Source organism: Hylobates moloch, unplaced genomic scaffold (genome assembly GCF_009828535.3).
Source record: "Hylobates moloch isolate HMO894 unplaced genomic scaffold, HMol_V3 SCAFFOLD_9, whole genome shotgun sequence".
NCBI classification, from domain to species: domain Eukaryota; kingdom Metazoa; phylum Chordata; class Mammalia; order Primates; family Hylobatidae; genus Hylobates; species Hylobates moloch.
The window spans coordinates 31835808-31860246 of record NW_026652284.1 but is presented as its reverse complement, the minus strand read 5'-3'; the positions used below and the strand labels follow the sequence as shown (position 1 = coordinate 31860246).

General features: G+C 35.9%; 1 protein-coding gene across 1 annotated transcript in view; it reads left to right on the top strand.

Moving 5' to 3' along the window:
* Positions 1-24439, top strand: part of CUNH8orf34 (chromosome unknown C8orf34 homolog) — a 486993-nt gene that overhangs the window by 118382 nt on the left and 344172 nt on the right. The window contains 2 exon segments of the mRNA XM_032759605.2: positions 548-679; positions 16936-17064. Coding sequence (XP_032615496.2) covers positions 548-679; positions 16936-17064 — 261 coding nt within the window.

Sequence of the window (24439 nt, the reverse complement as noted above, 5' to 3'; positions counted from 1 at the left end):
GTTTTTGTCTTTTTTTTTTTTTTTTTTGACAGAGTCTCTATCACTCAGGCTGGAGTGCAGTGGCACAATCTTGGCTCACTGCAACTTCTGCCTCCCGAGTTCAAGTAATTCTCCTGTCTCAGCCTCCTGAGTAGATGTGATTACAGGCGCCCGCCACCACGCCTGGCTAATTTTTGTATTTTTAGTGGAGACAATGGGGTTTCACCATACTGGTCAGGTTGGCCTCGAACTCCTGATCTCAGGTGATCCGCCCATGTCGGCCTCCCAAAGTGCTGGGATTACAGGCATGAGCCACCACGCCCAGCCAATTTCATAGTTTTATATGATATAATCTTAATCATATGCATATATAAACTGATTCATATCAGATTTAAAAGTCTCATTTACAGATGAAATTAAACAAGGAATACTTTTGCATGTGTACATTATTTTTGATATGAGGTGACCTATATGTTTTGTCAAGTATATTTAATGACTTCATGGACTTGGTTTTTGCTCAATCTTGAAATCACTTTGTTGCGATTTTACATATATTTGGTTTTAACAGAATCCAAAGGAACAAGAAGGGATTTCAGAAGCTATGATAAACCTTGGCAATTAAATGCAAAGAAGCCTAAAAAATCAAAAAGTGACCTTGCTGTGTCTAATATTTCTCCACCATCATCGGACTCCAAATCATGTAAGAAAGTTTCTTATTCAAATGCTATTCAAAGAATGTAAGTTTATTTTGTTAAGAAAATGAAGGAAAGGTATTAATTGAAGCCCAACTTTTCATCTGATATTTCTGGCCTTTAATCTTAGTGAGTTTCATTTTTACTCCGCATTTACATTGATCTTTATTCATATGTATTTGCTCGCTTATATTCTCAGACGTGTAATTCACTTAGACCTTTTTGAGTGTAATATTCCTTGAAAAATATAAACTGCATGGAGCGGGTCTCTTGCCTCTCATAGCCAATTGCAGCATTACACCATATTGAAAGCGGTAGCTATCTGTATTTAATGAAGTATGTAAAAGCAAATTACATCTCTTAGAATAGAAGCAAAGGAGATTTCTATTCAAAACATTTAATAAAATTAAAAAAAAATATTTCATCTGGGATTTTCCTGAAGTCCTACTTGTTAATTTGTGATGGAAGTCCCTATAGTCTCTTCACTACTACTGTAATGTCTTTGTTTTTATGTTACTACAAAGGAATGACTGAGGCTGGGTATTTTATAAAGAAAAAAGGTTTATTTGGCTTATGGTTCTTCAGACTGTACAAGAAGCATGACACTAGCATCTGCTTCTTGTGAGAGCCGCAGGAATCTTCCACTCATGGCAGAAGGTGAAGGGGCCCACGCATCATATGGTGAGAGGAAGGAGAAAGAGATAGGGGAGGGAGGTGCCAGGCTCTTTTTAACAGTCAGATCTTGTAAGAACTAATAGAGTGAGAAGTCACTCCTTACCATGAGGACAGCACCAAGCCATTCATGAGGGATTGACCCCCATAACCCAAATACCTTCCACCAGGACCCACCTCCAATATTGGTGATCAAATTTACCATGTGATTTGGAGAGGACACATATCCAAGCTATACCACCTAAGTATCCCTTCTCTCTCAATGTCCCACTGCTTTGGTAGCTACTGGGATTCTCCTGTGCTCTGCTATCCCCACATATGTATAAACATGTCAAAAATCTCAGGAGCCTCTAGCAAATCACAGCTATTCCTGGAAGAAAAGAGAGCTTGCAAGCTGTTCTTCTTATACATCAATTCCTTGTGCTTGTTACAGGGTGAGATGTTTGATTTTAGTTTCAACAGAGAAAGGAGTAGGCAGAAAATATTTATCTTTGTTTGAAAATGTTTGAAAAACCACTATGTGCTAACTGGAATCTGCATCTGGGTCATTTGTGAAAGCAACTAAATTTAATTTTGTGAGCAGCTTCATTTACATAGTGGTACTCATAAAAAGTATTGCATTAACCACGCCAAGTTCTTGTGAGAATTATATGAAGTGTTAATAACTTAAAATGTTCTTCAGATATTGTGATTGTAACCAAATTGTCCTGCTTCATCAGTTTGGTATATAGAATTAGGTCCCAACATTTTAAAAAATATACAAGTTTAAAATTTGCATGTCTTTTTTACAACAGTATAGCCAGTAATATCCAACACGGTGCCTGTTTCAATTAATAAATGCTAAATGATAAAAATGAATAAAGGAAGAAATAAAAAATGAAATGAATAAAGTCTCAGTCTCCCTTTTCATCATGGATCCCTACCTCTCTCTCTTTTTACTCTTGCTTTCTTCCAATGATAAGTTCAAAACCTTAGGAGATTAGTAAATTATAGAATCAGTTCTGAATTTGACCACTTCATCATTAAGGGGAGAATGCCTAAAGGCCCACTCGTTGTGCAGGTGCTGTGTTCTTTATAGGATGCTATCTAGCCACAGGGTGCTGCTGGTGGTCTGGTGTCTGAATATATTCCTTTTTACTCAGGTAATCTACTACCAACCTCTAGTTTCACTAGACTGTTACCAAGCTTTTTAAAGCAAAAATAATAATAAAATAGCATGTTTTTTTTTTAAAAAAATAGCATATGTAGAATTAATATATATGACAATAAGAATACAACAGATTTAGGGTTATTCTTTGGAAATACTTGTTAAAACAAATTATTTCTGAAGTAGTAAAATATCTCTGTACATAGATTGTGATGAGTTAAAGATGCATTTTTCATCTCTAAAGCATCACTAAGGACTAGCACAAAATGCTTAAATTAAAAATTAGTAGACACATTAGAATAGGATGTGAAAAAAGTATTCATCCTCACGAAACAAAGGCAGGAGAAAAGTTACAGAGAAACAAAGAACAGATTGGAAAAATAGAAATTGGACACCAATATTGTAAGTTGAAGTACAGATGTGCCCACAATTATAATAAATATAAAAGTACTAAACATTCCAATTAAAGCAAATATTGTCAGACTGAATAAAGAGTATAGATTTTTTAAAATATAAGAAACATACTTAAAATATGCAGATACAAACAGTTTGAAACTCTCTAACAAAAAGAAGCCTATATGGCTAAAGTAATATCACACCGAATAAAAATTTAAGATAAAGGATATTACCAGAGATAAAGAGACCATATCATAATCATAAAAGGTTGTTTAATTAAGAAGACATCATAATACTAAAGGGTTATGCATCCAATAACAAAAGTTCTCGATACATGATGCAAAAATTTATAGAACTAAAGGAAGATATAAACAGAATAAATTGACTGAAAAAATTTAGTAAGAATATAGACCATTTGAACAAGACTACCAACTGCATTGACTTAATTAATATTTATAAACACTATGCTCAACAAAGTCACATGGAAAAACAAACAGAAACAAATACACAAGCAAACAAACACAACTCTATCCTTACCTTATATCATACCTGAAGAGAGGCAAAAACTTTTTAGAGATGTTCCAGTTACTATGGCTTATAACAAATCACGCCAAGACTTTTTTTACATAAAGTTAACATAAGATTAACCATCCTAAAATGTACAATTCAGTGGCATTCAGTACATTCGCAATATTACGCTACCTAGCCCCTATCTAGTTTGAAAACATTTTCATCATCCCAAAAGGAAATCATGTACCTAGTAAGTAGTGACTCAACATTCCCACCTCCTACCAGCCCCTGGCAACCTGCTTTTTGTCTCTGTGAATGTATCTATTCTGGGTACTGGCATAAACTTGGAGATATTGTGGGTTCAGTTCCAGGCCACTGCAATAAAGTGAATATCACAATGTCAGTCCCACAATTTTCTTTGTTTCTCAGCACATAAAAAAGTTATATTTATACTCTACTGTAGTCTAGTGTGCAACAACATTATGTATAAGAAAACAATGTACCATATTTTAAATAAAATACTTTATTGCCAAAGATTCTAACAATCATCTGAGCTTTCAATGAGTCATAATCATTTTGCTGGTGAAGAACCTTGCCTTGACGTTGATGGCTGCGGACAGATCAGGGTGGTGGCTACTGAAGGTTGAGGTGTCTGTGGCAATTTCCTAAAATGAGACAACAATGAAGTTTGCCAATGGACTCATGGAGCCAATAGACTCTTTTTTTCATGAAAAAGTTATTCATAATATGTGATGCTATTTGGTAGCATTGTACACAGAGTAGAACTTCTTTCAAAATTGGAGTCAATCCCCTTATACCCTGTCACTGCTTTATCAACTAAGTTGATGCGATATTTTAAGTTGATGCAGTATTTTAAGTCACTGCTTTATCAACTAAGCTGATGTAACATTTTAACAATGTTCACAACATCTTCACCTAGAGTAGATTCTGTTTCAAGAAACCACTTTTTTCCACCCATCCGAAAGAAGCAACTCCTCATCCATTCAAATTCTATCGTGAGATTGTGGCAATTTAGTCACATCTTCAGATGCCACTTCTATCTCTAGTTCTCTTGCTATTTCCACCGTATATCCAGTTACTTCCTTCACTGAAGTCTTGGACACTTAAAGTCATCCATGAGGGTTGAAATTAACTTCTTCCAAACTCCTGTTAATATAAATATTTTGATCTCCTCCCATGAATCACAAATGTTCTTAATGGCATCTAGAATGGTAAATCTTTTTATTGAAGTTTTTCAAGTTGTTTGCCCTCAGATCCGTCAGAGGAATCACTATCTATGACAGATATACCCGTATAAAATGTATTTCTTAAGTAATAAGACTTGAAAGTCCAGATAACTTCTTGATTCATGGACTGCAGAATAGATATTGTGTTAACAGACACAAAAATATTAATCTCCTTGTACATTGCCATCAGCACTCTGGAGTGACTGGGTGCATTTTCAATGAGCAGTAACATTTCGAAAGGAAGCTTTTATTCTTAGCAGTAGGTCTCAAGAGCAGGCTTAAAATGATCAGTAAACCATGCTGGAAACAGATGTGCTGTCATCTAGGCTTTGTTGTTTTATTTATAGAGCACAGACAGAGTAGATATAGCATAATTCTTAAGGTCCCCAGGAATTTTGGAATGGTGAATAAGCATTGATTTCAACTTAAAGTTACCAGCTGCATTAGCCCCTGATAAGAGAGTCAGCCTATCCTTTGAAGCTTGAAGCCAGGCATTGACTTCTTCTCCCTAGCTATGAAAGTCCTAAATGGCATCTTGTTCCAGCATGAGACTGTTTTGTCTACATTGACAATCTGTTTTTTAGTGTAGCCACCTTCATCAACTATCTTAGCTAGATCTTCTGGATTGGTGTGGCTTTTCCATTAGCACTTGCTACTTCATCTTACAAGTTTATATTATGGAGATGGCTTATTTCCTTAAACCTCATGAACCAACATCTGCTAGCTTTCAAATTTTCTTCTGCAGCTTCCTCAGCTTTCGTGGAATTGAGGAGAGTTAGGACCTTGCTTTGGATTAGACCTTGGCTTAATGGAATGTTGTGGCTGATTTGATCTTCTATCCAGACCACTCAGACTTTCTCCATATCAGCAATAAGCTTCCTTCACTTTCTTATCATTCGTTTGTTTACTGGAATAGCACTTCTAATTTTCTTCAAAAACTTTTCATTTGCATTCACAACTTGGCTAAATGTTTGGCACCAGAGGCCTAGCTTTCAGCCTACCATGTCTTTCAACATGCATTCCTCACTAAGCTTAATCATCTCTATCTTTTGCAGAGACCTGCAACTCTTCCTTTCACTTGAACACTTAGAGGCCATTGTACGGTTTTAGATTGGCCTAATTTCAAAATTGTTGTGTTTCAGGGAATAGGGAAGCCCAAGGTGAAGGAGAGAGGTGAGGGAATGGCTGGTCAGTGGGGTAGAGAGAACACACACATTTATTGGTTAAGTTCACCATCTTACATGGGTGTGGTTTGTGGCATGCGAAAACAATTACAATAGTAATATCGAAGATCACTGGTCACCATCACAGATATAATAATAATGGAAAAAATTTAAAATATTGTGAGACTTACCAAAATATTACACAGAGGCACAAAATGAGCACATGCTGTTGGAAAAATTAAGCTGATAGACTTGTTCAATGCAGGGTCTCCACAAATGTTTAATTTGTAAAAAAAAAAAAAAAGACAAAAAAATTATCCGCGAAGCATTATAAAGTGAAGTACAGTAAAGCAAGGTATTCCTGTATATCATACGAGTGAAATCACAATGTATGACATTTTGTCTCTGACTTACTTTACTTAGCATGTTTTTGTGGTTTATCTACATTGTGGTGGTATGTACACCACTTCAGTCCTTTTCGTGGCTGAATAATATTCCGTTGTGTGATTAAACCACATTTTGTTTATCCATTCATCTGCTGATGGGTATTTTGCTTGCTTCTATCTTTTAGCTATCTTGAATCATACTGCTATGAGCATTCATATACAAGCATGTTTATTACCATTTTCATTATTTGGATAATAATTGATATTATATAATATAAATAATATAATAATTTATATTACTGTGTACTTGATTTGCTGGGTTATATCATAATTCTATGTGTAACTTTGAGGACCTGCCAACTTTTTTTCAAAGAAGCTGCACCATTTCACATGCTTACTAGCAATATACAAGGGTTCCAATTCTTCATGTATTTACCAAATCTTGTTATTTTCCTTTCTTTCCTTTCCTTTTTAAAAAAAATTTACAGCCATCCAGTTGGATGTAAAGTGGTATCTCATTGTTGTCTTGATTTGCATTTCCCTAAAGGCTAATAGTTTTGAGCATCTTTTCAAGTGTTTCTTGGCCGTTTGAATATCTTCTCTGGAAAAATGTCTATTCATACACTTAGCTCATTTTTTAAGTGGGTTGTTACTCTTTATTCTTGAGTTATGAGAGTTTTTTGTATTCTGGCTAGTAGATCCTTATCAGAGATATGATTTATGAGTATTTTTTCCATTTGGGGGATTATATTTTTACTTCATTAATAGTGTTATTTTATGTACATCAGTTTTTAATTTTGATGAAGCTCAGTTTATCTATTTCCCTTTTTTTTGGCTTGTGTTTTTGACGTCATATCTAAGAAACTCTTGCCAAATCCAAGGTCATAATGACTTATCTCTATAATTTCTTCTAAGAGTTATAGTTTATGCTCTTACATGTGGGTAGTTGTTCCATGTTGAGTTAATTTTTGTATATAGTAGAGGATGGGTGTCCAACTCCATTTTTTGCCATGTGGATAATCAGTTGTCTCAGTACCAATTTTTTGAAAATATTATCCTTTCCTCATTGAATAATCTTGTCACCCCATTGAAAATCAATTAACCATGAATATGAGGGTTTATTTTTAGACTCTCAATTCCATTCCATTAAGCTACATGTTTATCCTTTTGTGAGTACCACACACACTGTTTTGATAACTGTAGTTTTGTAATAAGTTTTGAAATTGGGAAGTATGAGTCCTCTGACTTTATTTTTCTCTTTTTCTCTCTCAGGATTGTTTAGGCTACTCTGAGTGCCCTGAAGTTCTATATGAATTTTAGAGTCAGTTGTTTCAAATATTTCTGCATAAAGGCCATTTGGATTTTCTTAGGAAATGCGTTGGAATCTGTGGATCACTTTGGAGAGTATTGGGAACATAATAAGGTTTCCAATTCATGAGCATGTAATGTCTTCATTTATTTAGATCCCCCCTTTAATTTCATTAAACAATGTTTTGTAGTTTTTGGTGTATAAGACTAGCATGTCCTTGGTTAAATTTATTCCACAGGATCTTATTCCTTCAGATGCTATCATAAATGGAATTGTTTCTTATTTTCATTTTTAGATTGTCATTGCCAGGGTGTAGAAATAAAACTGATTTTTGTGTTTTGATCTTATTTCCCAAAATTTTGCTGAACTAGTTTATTAGTTCTAACACTTTATTGTGAATTCTTTAGGACTCTCGAAAGATCAGATTATGCCATCTGAATATAGAGATAGTTTAACTTCTTCCTTTCCAATTTGGTTGCCTTTTGTTTTTCTTTTCTTGCCTAATTGCTCCAGCTAGAAATTCCAATACAAGGTTGAACAGAAGTGATGAAAGCAGGAAGGTATCCTTTTCTCATTATCCATCTTAAGGGAAAGACTTTTAGTCTTGTGTCATGGAGTGTGGTGTTAGCTGTGAGTTTTTCCAAAATGCCTTTTATCATGTTGAGAAAGTTCTCTTCTGTTCCTAGTTTGTTGGATATTTTTATGATGGAAGTGTGTCGCATTTTTTTCCAGCACTTTTTCTCAATCAATTGAGATAAGCTGCAGTTTTTCTTATCATTCCATTAATATGATGTGTTACATTTTATAATTTTCTTAAGTAACCCTTGAATTCCTAGGATAAATACCTGGTCGTGATGTATAATCCTTTTAATATGCTGCTGGATTTAGTTTGTTAGTCTTTTACTGAGGGTTTTACATCTACATTCATAAAAGATATTGGTCTATAATCTTCTTTTCTTGTAATGTCTTTATCTTTGGTACTGGGGCAATGCTGGCCTCTTAGAATAAATCAGAATGTGTTCTCTGTTCTTCAGTTTTTTTGGAAGAATTGATAAAACTTGGTGTTAATTCTTCTTTAAATGCTGGGTTGAATTTACCAGTGAAGCCACTTTATTCTGGCCTTGTCCTTGTTGGGAGATTTCTTTATTACTGAGTGAAAGTCTTTACTTGTTATAAGTCTATTCTGATATTCTATTTCCTCTTGAGTCAGTATTGGTAGTTTGCATGTTTCTAGAAATTTTCTAAGTCATCCAGTTTCTTGGCATACAGTTGTTTATAGTATTCTCTAATACTTCTTAATTTTCTTAAAGTTTGTAGTAATGTCTCACTTTTGTTTCTAATTTTAATAATTTGAGTTTTCTTTTCCAATCAATCTAGCTAAAGATTTGTTAACTTTTTCATCTTTCTAAAGAACCAACTTTTGATTTTGCCGATTTTCTCTATTGTTTTTCTATATTCTATTTCATTGATCTCTGCTTTAACCTTTACTATTTTCATCCTTTTGGTAGCTTGGGTTTATTATGCTCTTCTTTTTCTACTTCCTTAAGGTGTAAAGTTAGGTTATTGATTTGACATCTTTCTTCTTTATTAATGGGGACATTTACTGCTATAAATTTCTATCTGAGCACTGCTTCCACTGCATACCGTAAGGTTCGGTATGTTGTTTTCATATTTTTTTGTCACAAAGTATTTTCTAATTTATCTTGTGATTTCTTCTTTGTCTCATTCATTATAAATGAGTATATTGTTTAATTTTCTCATATTTGTGAATTTCCCATTTTTCTTTTTCCTTTGACTTCTAGTTTTATTCTTTTGTTGTCAGAGAAGATACTTTTTCAATCCTTTAAAATTTTTGAGATTATTTTGTTGCCTAACACAAGATCTCTCCTAGAGAATGTTCCATGTACACTTGAGAAGAATGTGTATTCTTGTTAAGTGGAATGTTCTGTATACATCTGTTAGGTCTTACCAGTTTATAGTGTTGTTCAAGTCCTTCATGTCCTTATTGGTCTTCCGCCTATTTGCTCCATTATCGAAAGTGGGGATTTTAAAGTCCACTACTATTATTATAGGGCCCTCTAACTCCTTAAATTATGTCAATATTTCCTTCCTATATTTTAAGGCTCTGCAGCTAGGTGTTTATATGTTTACAATTATTATATCTTCTTGATGGATTATCCTTTTTATCACTATATAATGCCCTTCTTTGCCTCCTATAATGATTTTTGTCCTAAAATCTATTTTGTTTGATATTAGGGTAGCCACCCAGCTCTCTTTTCATTAATATTTGCATGGAATATCTTTTGATCATTATTCCTTTATTATTCTTTCTCTTCTGTTCTTTTAGTATTACCATTATATGTAAGCACATCATACATGTTGATCAAGTAAGAAAACTATTGACTCAATCAATAACTGAATGCTATTTGATACAAATTTACATCTATTTCTTATTGTAAATATAATGAGGTTAAAATTCTTTAGGAATAGAAGGATATTTTCTTAACTAAAATATTGCCTGGAATAAATATTTATAGAATAAAACCAAAATTTTTCTGAGTATTGTTCATATGTTTTAAAGAAAAAAGGAAAAAGACATAAATATTTTAATAGTAATTAACTTCTGTGGGTAGAAAAAAACAGTTATCAATTCATTAAAAAAAAATTTCTGTCTAGCCGGGCGTGGTGGCTCACACCTGTAATTCCAGCACTTTGGGAGGTGGAGGCGAGTGGATCACGAGGTCAGGAGATCGAGACCATCCTGCCTAACACAGTGAAACACGGTCTCTACTAAAAATACAAAAAAAAAAAAAATTAGCAGGGCATGGTGGTGGGTGCCTGTAGTCCCATCTACTCAGGAGGCCGAGGCAAGACAATCACTTGAACCCAGGAGGCAGAACTTGCAGTGAGATGAGACCGCGCCACCGCACTCCAGCCTGGGTGACAGAGCGAGACCCTGTCTGGAAAAAAAAAAAAAAAAATTCTGTCTAAAATTTACTTAAAATAGCTACTATATATTAACCAGAAGAACTTTCTGAAGAAAAAAGCAACTTCTTAGCCCATTCAAAAGACTGTGAGCTTGGTAGAATGTAATATCTTCTGTGCAGAGTGTTTTGTTACCTTAATCCCCATGTATCTAGAACAGTGACAAACACATAATTTATGCTATGTGAATGAGTGCATAAGTGATGGAATGAATAAATGAATAAATGAGGATAATGTAAGGATGGATTTTTACTAAAATATATTCTAGCCTTTATGTAATATTAGTTTAGAAACTGTGCATTTTCAAATGCACTTATACAAACCAAAAAAATAGCACTTATACAATTCAAACTGGCATAGGGACAAAGATCTGCAAGGTAACATTATCCTATCAATCTTCAATAGTTATGTGTCATAGATAAGATAGGTAGGTTTTGATGAAGGTTTTGCCTTGTAATGTTTTGGCATTTTCAAATAACCAAAAAATAGCACTTATACAATGCAAGCTGGCATAGGGACAAAGATCTTCAAGGTAGCATTATAGTATCAATCTTCAATAGTTATGTGTCATCGATAAGATAAGTATGATTTGATGAAGGTTTTGCCTTGTAATATTAACGATTTCCACTGATTGCCTATTGTATGGAATGGTTGCAGATCATGAGCAGAATCTGGCAGAAATGACAAGAAAGATATTGACTATCCATATTCTGTGCATGATAGTGAATACTGATCCTTTATAACCGTTTCAAATGTATAATCCAGACAAGAAAATTGAGGTAAATATGTTGGTTTAGGTTAAAACCAAAAATTGATATCAACTCTCAGTTGTTTTGTTTATGCTTCTGCATTTAAGGGAGGCTTTCTCAGGGTATTTTTTTAAATGATGCATTTAGCACAGAATATACAGAGATAAATAGCTGCATATTTTTAGACTGCCATTATAATTTTAGGGAAAAAGGGAGTATATATGTACATATATGTATAGAAAGTACAAACTACATAAATATAAAAAAGTGAAGACAGAAGAACAATAGCTGAAAAATCATGATATGGAAATACAGAAGGCAGAAGACATGAAGTAATTATCTCATTATAATCAGTTTTCAGTATATTATAACTGTAGTACTGGGGATATTTCCTGGCATATTTATAATGAAAGTAGAGTACTTGGGGAGAACTTTCAGATAAGAACATTAGCATTTATTAAATTTTAGAAAACAGGGTTGAAAGTTATTTTGGTTCAAAAGAAATATATAGACAGTATCTCAAATGTTATGTGGAGGAAACAGTAAATTTATTTTAAACTCATTAAAACGGTTGGTGGAGGTCATATTGAATTAGAATTTGATGACTATAATAAAGAATTGTTCAAAAATTAGCACTCCTTAACATACAATAGGCTGCTTTGTAACATAGTGTCCTCAGGGAAGACTGAGGAAAAGCCATTCGCAAGGTGCTGTGGGTACCTTGCACCTGCACTAGAGTGAGCTCTGCATCAGTGACCCCAAAGACTCTTCCTAATCTCAGATTCTGTCATCTCCTTCTATAGGTTTGATTAAGTAGTTGACACTGTTCTTCTGTTTTTCGTTTTCCCTGTGGATATTTTTTAAAACATTTTTAAATGTTAACCCTTTACTTTTAAGTGTAGTATGACTTAAATAAGGTTTTCAATCTATCAGAAAATTTTAGAGATGTTCTCATCCAAAGACGGTATACCAGACAAATGACTTCCCAGATTTCTTTCCATTACTTATTAAAACAGCTTTTGAAATCACCCAGCATGGCTGATTCGATCCTGATTATACCATGGCTTTGGTTGTCCTAGTTTGATTCCCATGATAAGTTATGCAAGATTTATTATATGTATCAAATTGTCACAAGCTACAAAAACATCAAAAGAAATTGGTCTCAGTTCCTCTCAAAAGTCGCCAAGGAAATGTTCTTGGGTATCGTATTAATTAGTTATCTATTGTGCAGCATATAATTTTCCCAAAACTCAGTGGCTGAAAACAGCAACAATTTATGGTTTCTCATGATTCTGTACATAGACTGGCCAGTTCTTCTGCTGGCCTCACCTGACGTGCCCATGTGGTGCATTCAGTGGGTAGGTCTGCAGGTGCTGGGCTCAGCTGGGATGATGGGAACTTGGGCTGTGTCTGGTAGATATCCAGGGATATTGACTAGGATTAAAAAAAAAAAAAAAAAAAAAACCTGAGTTCTTATTTTGTAAATTAAAAAGAGAATATAAAGAGAGACCTTGATAACATATAATGATTAGCATAAAATCAGATAATGTAGTGATACAGATTGCAGATTAAAGAAATTATTCAGAGGGTTAACAAAAGTGCCAAAGTTTTGAAGAACCTGATACAAATATTGTTTTTTCCACTCCCTCATCTGAACTTCTCTTCTTAAACCTAGGTTCCTCCGTAGGCTTCCCCTGGGGAATGGTCTGTGAGGTAGCAGTCGTGGGCCTCGAAGTGTTTTCTAGATTGATCATGGTTACTGTGTCTACTATCTGCTGCTAGCATGCTGGTGTATTAATAATTTTAGCTGATATCCCTGTCCCAGGATCCCTTAAACCAAGAAGCTCAGATAAGGCAGCTGCATTCATTTTTTATTTTTAATTTCTAGATTTACTTAAATTACAGAAGTAATATTTATTTATTTTGACAATGTAAAATATAGACCTGTAGAAAGAGAAATAGTCTCCTTCACTCGTCTTCCCTCAAATTCTACTCCCCTAGAAATAGTTTGTGTCTTTGTATATTCTTTCCTTTGTACACATTAGCAGATATGATATGGATGGGTTGGTTTGCTGTATGAAAGTGACCTTAAACTGTACCTATTCTTAAGCAATATGTTTTTATTATTTTTAAATGCATTGTCTGGCTATTATTAAAAAGAAAAATAATAGATGTTAGCAAGGATGCAGAGAAAAGGGAACTCAGGGAACTCTTTTTTTTTTTTTTTTTTTTTTTTGGGGTGGGGGTCTCATTCTGTCACCCAGGCTGGAGAGCAGTGGCACGGTCTCAGTTCACTGCAACCTCCGCCTCCCGGGTTCAAGTGATTCTCCTGCCTCAGCCTCCCAAGTAACTGGGACTACAGGCGCCCACCACCACGTCCAGCTAATTTTTGTATTTTTTTTAGTAGAGACGGGGTTTCTCCATGTTGGCCAGGCTGGTCTTGAACTCCTGACCTTGTGATCTGCCCTTCTCGGCCTCCCAAAGTGTTGGGATTACAGACATAAGCCACCGCGCCCAGCTGAAAAGGGAACTCTTATACACTGTTAGTGGGAAGGTAAACTAGTACAGCAACTGTGGAGAACAGTATGGAGATTTCTCAAAAAACTTAAAATAGAACCAGTATTCAATCCAGCAATCCCACTACTGGGTATCTACGAAAAGAAAAGCAAACAATATATCCAAAAGATACCTGCATTCACATGTCTATTCAAACAATATATCCAAAAGATACCTGCATTCACATGTCTATTCAAACAATATATCCCAAAGATACCTGCATTCACATGTCTATTCAAACAATATATCCCAAAGATACCTGCATTCACATGTCTATTCAAACAATATATCCTAAAGATACCTGCATTCACATGTCTATTCAAACAATATATCCAAAAGATACCTGCATTCACATGTCTATTGCAGCACTCTTCACAATAGAAAAGATGTGGAATCAACCTAAGTGTCCATCAGCGGATAAATGGATAAAGAAAAGTTGGTATGTATACACAATGAAATACTATTTGGTCATTAAAAAAAAAAAAGAATGAAATCATGTCATTCTCAGCAACATGGTGAAACTGGAGGTTATTATCTTAAGTGAAATAAGCCAGGCACGAAAAGACTAACATTGTATGCCCTCACTTATATGTGGGAGCTAATAAAGCTGATCACATGGAGGTAAGGGATTGAAAAATAGATAACAGAGACTGGGAAGGGTGATTGGGCCTGAGGGAAAATGAAAGAAGTAGGCTAAAGGGTAGTATAAGCATACGGTAAGATAGAAGGAATAAATTCAATGTTTGATAGAAGAGTAGGGTGACTATAGTTAACACAAGTGTACTGTACTCGGTCGACGCACACCCTAAGTGTTGGTTAAATATGAACTCTATGTTGATATTATTATGATTAATTAACGTTGTTCACAATTAAGCCATACAGTGACTTGATCACTACGTGTTATATACATGTAACAAAATTTCATGTATACCTTATATATTTGTACAAATAAAAATAAAAATAAAATGCACCGTGGAAATATCTTTATGGTAATATACTTAGATTTAACTTGCCCTTTTAAATAATTATATACAATGTGAATGTGAGATCATTTATTCAGCCATTCCTTTGTTGAAAGACATTTAGATTACTAACAGGGTTTTATGGCCATGAAATATTTGCTAAAATAAAGTCTTGCACTTCCTGTGAAAATAACCTTGTACATATATATATACACACATATATATATGTGTGTATATATATATATGTAAATACAGGTGCTTTCATTTCTTTATGATGACTTTACCAGACATAAGATTGCTGGGTCACAGCATCAGTGCATTTTTCATCATAATAGGTATTGACAGATTACTTTTTAAAAAGGTGACAGAATGATATATGTTGTTAGTTGGAGACTATTTCCTATGTCCTTACCACATAAATATTTTTTAAATTTATTTTATTTTTATCAAAACATAATGGTACATGGTTTTAAAAAGTTTAAGTAGTAATATGAGATAGAGGTGTCCTTTTTTTCTACCCGACTTGGCTCCTAACCTGCAATCACTTTCACCTCTTTTAGATGTTGCTTCTGGTTCCTCAATCTACACAAACATAAGGTTCTCTTCCTTTTTAAATCTGAGGCATTATCTCTTGACATCCTTCATACCTTGTGCTCCAAACTCTAACCCCCATCTCATCCTGGCCGTATAGTAATGCAGTTATTTCAAATGTTGATTAAATATGTACTCTACATTGGTATTATTATGACTAATTAATTAATATTGTTCACGGTTGAGCCATACGATGCCCAACTATTCTAGAATTGACAGTTCTCTTGCTTTTCTGTTTGCTTTGTTTACTATGTACCCATCACTAATGCTTTGCCAAACCCTGCCCAAAGAATTAAACCTTCTCAATACGATCAGAGACAAGTAAACTTAACTTCTATTTTATAGTTATCCTTTATTTTAAAAATTTTTAGAGACTTCTCTTCTGTAGCCCTCTGTCCTCTTGCTCCCTGCTTGACTCATTGGTTTCTAGACTTTTTCTCAACTGCCTTTTGAGACTGTCTTTCACTATCTTCCTGAGAATTCCCTGTTCCTTTTCCATATTGGGAGAGTAGGAGGTCATCTGTTTCCTGAAATCCAAGTCTTGCCATTTTTTGATTTACTTGGTCATTTTGGTAGGGCACCTCCAGTAGGAGCTTTCTGAAAAAGAATGCTTTTGCAAGATAAATTGTTCAGTCCTTCAAAGTATCTTAATTGGTTCCTTCATTGGGTATACAGTTCTAAGAAGTACTCTATAGTTGGAATTTAGAAGGAATTGCTTCTTTGTCTTCTTAGGCCAAGTGTTGCCTCTGAGAAGTCTGGTATCAATTTGATTTGCTATTTTTGCCCCTGAAAAGTTTTACAATGTTTTCTTTATTGCCACTATTAAAACATTTTTTTTAAATATGCCTTGACTTGTGCTGGACATTTAATGGGCCCTTTAAATCTGAAAAGCAATTAAGTTCTTATATTATTATTACTTTGACATTGTTCTCCTGGATTGAAGCTTTAATATTTAAATAGTGTGACATGTTGGCTTTCTTGGCATTCCTCTGTTCAGACTTAGGTTTCAGTTTTCTTTACCTTGTAAAATCCAGTTACCACTCATCCATACATTTTGCATCTTCTCTCAAAATACATTGCTATTTCTTGCCTAATAATGTCTTCTATGCTTGTTCAACTAATTCTTTGAGGAAAAACATCCCTTCACTGTAATGTCATTTTAGTGGGAATTTGAGGAGGACATGAAGATAAATACATGTATTTAGCCTTCTATGAATGTCCTAAAAATATTTACTCAATAATTACCAGTTGCTGTTGAGGGAGTTAGTGTTCTTTTTTAGGCTGATGACATAATACAAAATACACTTTGCCTGTGTGTTTCTCCTTGTGTTTTAGAAATTAGTTTTAAATTAATACCTGAATTTTCTTTTTTCTATAAACTCCACACTTCCCTTTACTTTTTCAGTTAAAGTATTTTCTTTAAGCCTGGCTTCATATCTTCCCCTCTTTTTTCTCACAAAAAAACCATCTTCGAGTTAAACACTTTTTATTCTATACATTGATCTTGGTACAGTCTTTCACGTGATGATGAATAGTCAGTTTATGTCATTATGTAGCATGCTTATGAAATTACCATTTTTTTTAAACATAGTGCCAAGGTCAGTAGAGCATCCAAAGTGGAACTGGAGGACTAAACCACAAAGCCGTGATTTTGATGAATTGAATCACATCCTTCAAGAGAGCAAGAAGCTGGGGAAAGCCCTTGAGAATCTCTCTCGAAGTAAGTTCATTTACTTGATTATAATTGAAACTCCTAACCAATATTAAAGCTGAAGCATTCATTACTTGTGCCAATAACCCATTTCTAACACCCTCATTCTAATTCTGCAAGAGGCTGAGTAGTTCTAAGGGCATGAGATTGGAAAGGATTTTGCATATTATACAGATTCTTGGGTAGACTGATCACGTGGAGTAGAAAGAGCTGTAGAACCCCTCATAGCTGTTTGGCTCCAACATTTCTACATGGTTTCTGTTATCCAGTTTAAATGTGCACCTAATAGTAGCTTCTTCATTCTTTTCTTTGGAAACGTACTGTTTTGCATCTTTCTAATTAATAAACATACCCATTGCCTCTGTGAGTTTTTGATGTCTCTAAACTTCTTAAGGATGGTAACTGGACCAAATTCTTCTTAGAATCTTTTCAGAGCCTAGCACAATGCCTAGTGATTTTTTTTTTAATGAAAGCAACATCACTGTAATCTGAGGGCCTAGGTTATGGTTTTTCTCTGCCATCTATGACATAAATCATAATAAATCAGATAAATCATTCACCCTCCATGCGCCTTGGTTCGCTCATCTCCAAAGCAGAAAGACATGATTATGCAGCCTTCCTCTGCTAGGTGTGAAGGTTTAAAAATGATAAATTTCAAGTAAAACCTTTTAAATAACTGTTATTGTTAAAAGAGTAGGCAATTAAATGATTTTGATTTAATAAATTCATTTATATATGCAGCCATACATATACGCTATATGGTTTTAGTAGTGAGTTAAAAGTATTCCTACATTTCTTTGGTGCCCTTAAGTTTTTCTCAATTTTTAAAATTAGGCTCCTTTAGAAGCACATTAACGCCATGGCCTCACCAAAATTTTCTTTTATTGCCATGGAATACTACAGATTTTTCAGTGGAAAGTAGTTAGAACACTAGCAAATTCTAGTGGATTATATTTTAAGATATCTATTTTTATTTAGATTGCAGAATTTTACTAATTTCATGATTTTTATCAAAGGCAAATATTATCTTGGTATATTTTGAAAGAAGTTTATATATATATGCTTATATATGTAATTATAATTATACGTATTTACATTTGGTATTTGGTGTGTGTGTGTGTGTGTGTGTGTGTGTGTGTGTATACAGCTTTAGTTTTTTCACACTTCATTAGACCCTTCTAGATTTTTGTGCAGTGAACCCTTTTCAGAAGTTAAGCTGCCTTATCACAGGATCTTATGTTTTGCCATTAGTAAAAACCCTCTGAATGGGATTCAAGAAAGCTCCACATTTGGTTAAATTTCCTTTTGTAGAAAATAAGATTAAAGTGAATTTTCAGCTTATGACTATATTATGTTTATGAAAAGAGCCTGATTCTCTTCATATGGCAAAGGCACATATTTGTATTTATGAATCTTACCCTTTGGGGCAGAGCTTCAGGGCTCTTTATAGTCTCTCAATTTACCTAATAACATGAACTAAAAGAAGGATGATTGAAGAATGTGCCTGATCATTATAAACACTTTCAAATACATGGTCAATCAACTTTTGTCCTCTAAAATGTGACACCTGCCTTTCACTTGTTATACTGTTAATTTGTAAGATAGCATTTGCTCTGTTCCCTAAAATTTTTAATATAGGAATTTGACTGCATTTCAATTATGTAGTTGCCTACGTTTGTAGCAGAAGTGTCAGAGTTCAAGCTGTGGACCCAGAAAACCTGGCTGTGGCCTTCCAGGTTGTCTTACCCCGTTTGGGCTGCTATAGCAAAATACTGTAGCCTGAGTGACTTATTAACAATAGAAATTTGTTTCTTATAATTCTGGAGGGTGGGCAGTCTAAAATCCAGGTGCTGACACCTTTGGTATCTGATGAGGACCTGTTTCTTGGTTCCACAGATTGTATATCCTAGCTGTGTCCTCACATGGTGGAAGAGGCAAGGGAGCTCTCAGAGGCCTCTTTTATAAGGGCAGTAATCCCAATCATGAGAAAGGAGCCCACATGTCCTAATCACCTCCCAGGCTCCACCTCCTAACACCATCACATTGCGAATTAGAGTTTAGCTTATGAATTTTGGGAGGACACCAACACTCAGATCATAGCACAGGTGGAGCCTCACAACTGAGTCCAGTGATCAGAAGCTAGTGGGGGCCATGTTTAATACTTGCAGGCCAGCCTGGAAAAACAATAAAGACAGTCCTTGGTCATCAGAGTAGAAAAGATACAGGTATAGGACATTACTCTTGGGATACAATAAGGGCCAGAAAAGCTATCAGGTGACTCCATAGTGAGGTCAGAATGAAGTGTCATAGTCAACTCCTATAGATATAGTAGAAGGTTGCTTTTGGCTTCACTTAATGGTTTTAAGGGACTCTACTATTTTAGGGTATTCTGGTGGGATTTATGTGAGTTAAGAGGATGGTTGGTTACATAGGGAAGAATTGCTCTTTTCTTTGACTATTTTTCTGAGCAAAATGATACTTTCTCGGAATGACTTGAGTTTCTATGATTTTCTATATCTGAGCTTTATTATTGAATTGTCTTAGGCACAACATGTTTACTACCAAGTTATCAACATGCCTGCCCTGGTCAGTACACATGAATATAAATTCAGCTTTACTGTTTGCTGATAATTGTTTATCAGTCTAGTTGCCCGGAGTTTAGCTATGTAATGGCATTCCTACTTCCTCCAACTTGAACCAGGAAGTAATTCATTTTTATTTGACTCTTATAATAGTTTCAGCTTGTTAACTCTTTGTCTATGATAGTAACTTTATTACCAATTGTTTTAATTACTAGGAAGACATAGGGGATGGAATTTTCCTCCAGGTACCTTCATAAGGAATATTCCATGCCTTGATACCGTGGACCTTTCTTTCCAGTGGCATAATCATTGATGCAAAAGGCTGAAAGTTTTTAGTGATCTAATTTTAATGTAGTCACTGATGAGAATTCACTTTATCTTAGTTGTACAGTCTAAAAAAATCCTACATATTTTAGAAGTATTTTTTTTAGTTGAGATTGACAGCAAATAATCATTTATATCTCTCAAAATGATAGTTATTTCAGCTCATCTACTGCCAGCCTCTAGAGACTTAAATGAGCACACACACACGCACATACACACACACACACGACACAAATAATACCAGAGAAGACTAGATAGTGTCTTCAGTTTGCAAACATGATTTCTGTTTCAGTAACAACTGTACCATGCTCTTTTTCTGGCTTTTTTTCAAACCTTTCAATGTAACATTTTATCTTAAAGTCAGTCATAAACGGTGGCAATCTGCATGATATTGCTCTCTTGGAAAGGCAGACCCGTTAGAATGACTCCAACAGTGGCTTGTATTGTCACATAGTCATGACGAAGTAGGCATAGTGGGTTTGTGGTGCCTTGATCCCTCACTTTGTAGCATTTCTGTACTTTCCTCAAACATTACTTTTTTCTTTCCAGGAGCCTGGTCTCTTACCCATTCCTCCAAGAGTTTGTCCCCATCTCAATAGTCATTTACTGCTTCTTCTTTGAGGCTATGATGGAGTAGCTGTCTGATTCTTTACCTTCCTTTAAAGGGCATGCCTGGTTGGGTTAGAGCCGTATAGAGTACTCCCCATTCTGATTTACTCGACGTCTCCTGGTTAGTATTCTATTTGAGGGTGTGATAACCCTTCATGCTCAGGAGGCCCACTCACGCTCAAACAGGAAAAGATGCCACAAAAGTGAAACCTGAGGGCCGTCTTAGAATTCTGCCTGCCATAGGTATTATTATTGCTATTACTATTTATTCACCTATAGCGTGCTCCAGCTAAGCATTTTCCAGTAGAAATGTAGTTTGCCAGGTATACATTTTGTATTTTCAAACAGGCACATTTTAAAAAGGCAAAAAGAAACATATGAAAACAATTGGAATAAAATGTTGTATTTAACCCAATATATCCAATTATTATGTTTCATTGTATTCCATATAAAAAAATTTCGAGATATTTTGTATTCTTTTTTTCTCATTCTAAGTCTTCAAACTCTAGTGTAAATTTTAATTCATAGCACGTCTCCTTTTGGAACTAGCCACATTTCAACTGGCCAGCAGCCACAGGACAAGTGGCTACCATACTGGACATCACTGCTCTAACCAATGTTAACAAAAAAACCCCACAAAATCTCTTCTCTTGAGATTAACTCCAGGCATCGTTGGTTTTCCTTCTTCCTCCTTCATACAATGTTTGAAAGAGTAGTTATGAAGCGGCATCATTGTCTGGGGTAAATACCCGAGGTTCATTGTCTCACACCAAGGGCACCGAGGGCACAGACACAACAAGAAGTGGGTTTAGGAGTGGAAGTTTAACAGGCAAAAGAAAGAAAAAGAACAGTTCTCTCTCTTGTGAGAGAGAGGGGTGCCCAAATGGGACTTCTGGCCCACTGCAGAGTGCACCTTTTATAGACAGACTTGAGGAGGTGGGATCTGGTTTACATAGGGCGCAAAGACTGGTTGGACCGGGTGTGATATTACATAACATGCCAGGAAGCTGGCTGCCCCACCCTAATCTTATTATGCAAATAGGCTTTCCACTTGGCTGGCACCACGTTGTCTGCTCCCTACCGCACACGTGGTTGGAAAGGAAAAGGGAAGACAGAGCCACCATTTTGAACATCCCTAGTCCCAGATAGCCTTTTCCTATTGGCACAACTGCCAGCATTCACCCATGCAAGCTTCCAGCTTACTTGTCTATGTCTGCAACTCGATTTTACAGTCTGCTCTTTGCTAGAAAAGAAAATGATTTTGGGGCTGCTTTTCATTAAAAGGAAAACCTTACTGAGGGCTTCCTTACCCTCACTACCTGCCTAAATAATTTCTTTTTAACTGATATATCAGTTAGTGCTCACTGTCTCTACTTGCTCATCTTCCTTCTACTCCTCAAAGCAATCATATAATTGCACCTATACTTCTGAAACTTATCTCACACTGGTCACCCAGTGATTTCCAAATTGCCAAATGGAATGAGCAGTTTTCCAGTCTTCATGTTACAAAATTTCTCTGGTAGTTGTAACCCCGTTGAATACACCGTCATTCTTCTGACTCCCTGTTCACCTCCTTTCTGGGTGCTGGCCCTCCATCCTCTTTGGATGCCCTTTGCATCACTTCCTGTGGCCTCATTCAGGAGTTTATCTTTCTTCCTTGCCACTCTTAATGCTGTTCCTATGGTTCGTGATTCATCCTTTGCCTTTGTTCTTTCAAGTGCTCTCTCCATTCAACCTCATTCACCCTCCTCATTTATCACCCCTATGCAGCTAACTCAAATGAGTGTATTTCCATCCACACATTTTATGTGTGTTTACGACATGCCGAAAATGTATCTCCACTTGGCTCTCCCAATGCCATGTTAAACTCAATGTATCTAAGTGGACCACACCTCCCTCTTCAAATGTGACCTTTCGGCTGCATGCTATGTGTTAGGTGGTGGTACCATAACTTACCTATTCTTCCAAACTGGAACCCTTCTAGATTCCTCTTTCTTCCTTACTGTTCATAACTGATTAGTTATCGAATCTCGCTAATTTTTCGTCTAAGATATGTTTTGAGTCTGGTTTATATCTCCACTCCTATCAATATCTTCTAGTTCACCCTCTCAACATCTCTGACCAGATTATTGGTTTATCCATTTAAGATATTTTATTCCTGCCCTGTGTCAGAAAAAAAAAGAGGAGAGCCTCTGCCCTTATTGAGCTTATGGCTGGCTGGACTGTCATAAATTTATGTTTAGGAGAGTTTCATGGCCAAAATCTCTGTGGCTTGATACAATGTAAATATTTTCTCACTCAGAGAATAGTTTCATGTGATGTTTCGGGAATGCAGACTCCTTCCAACCTGTCATTCTACCATCTTCAACACATGACTTTCAAGGTTGCTGCGGAAGCAGAAAGAGCCTGTAGAAGATCATGGGGCAGGTTTCTAATGCAAATCATTGAAGTGACATACATTATCTTCCTACATTCTACAGCTAACTACAGGGAGCTGGAAAAAGTAGGCTAGCTTGCCCAGGAGAAGCAAGGAACACACACTATTGATTTGCTTCTCCATTCTGCCAATCAGCCTTCACTATAAGTGTAGTGGCTCTAAAGTGAAAGCCTGACATTCACTTGTTTCGGGTATTCAGTGCCTCCATAGAACTTCAGAGAAAGTGCTCCAGGATCTGGCCCTTTATTGGGTCTCCAGTACCATTGCTTATGACTTTCTTTATGCACCACACTCCTTCGAGGTTCCTCCTTTCCATGCTTTTGCTTATGTTGTCCCCATGCCCTGAAGTCTCATCGTCAGCTCCTTCCGCTGCTTCCCTCTTCAGCAAGCCACATTTACTTTTCTCTTTAGCTTCAGCTCAAATACCACTTCCTCTAAGATTATTTCTCTGTTGCTGTCCTCTTCCGGGGTGGATTTGCATCCCCTCTCTTTGTGCTTCTATACTTTTCTCTGAACACATTTATCTGCTATGATCTGTTTTTATTTATCTCCTCTGGACCTTGAGTTTCCTGAGGGCAGAGCCGCTTTGCTCTTGCACTCCCTAGGACTTGGCACAAAGATTAGCACATAACTTGGTTATGGTTTTCTTGAAGAGGGCTACCTCTGGTTCCATTTCATCCTCATCCCTCTTTTCTGAGACATCCCCCCACTCTGGCTTTCTTCACTTAAACAAGCCTTCTGCTTTTTAAAATGTGAGCCTTTGGGATAAGATGAAATGGGTTTGGCTGTTAGTAGATTTGACTTGTTTACTGGGATCTTTGGCTTTGACTGTGATGCTTAAAAATAAATAGATAGCTAAGTAAGCATGTAAACAAATAAATAGACAACCCAAAAGCTAAAGGGCAGCAGTTTTTTATTTCATGTAATTGGCCAACAAAACCTTCTACTTCATGAGGCACTATTCCCAGGGTGGCAGGGTTTCCAGTGTTCTCTGGGTCTAATGCTTTTGCTGCTTCTGACAGCTCCCTGTGACGTGAGGCAGTGGTGGGATGAGTATCTTTAGGCCATCCAGACATTGGTCCGTGGATTTCAGTTCATATGAAAACACTGGCTGGAGCCTTTCCAAGGAAAAGAGCCCAGCTGCTGGGGGAACAGAGGACAGATATTTATGCTCTGTGACTGCTAATAGCAACCTGCACTCAGCCAAGAGAAAAAAATAGCAAAGGACTTTTTTAGTGAGTCAGTCAGGAATGTACCCAAGAAGTCTTTTCTAACAAACAGACTAAGGAGTGATAGAATAACCATGCATGAGAGAAAATAGAGATGGATAATGTAGCAATTACTTGTTCATTCATTCTCACATTCATTGAATGTATGCAGGAATGCAAAGATGACTAACACATGGAACTAGACTTCAAGCTTACATTTTAGT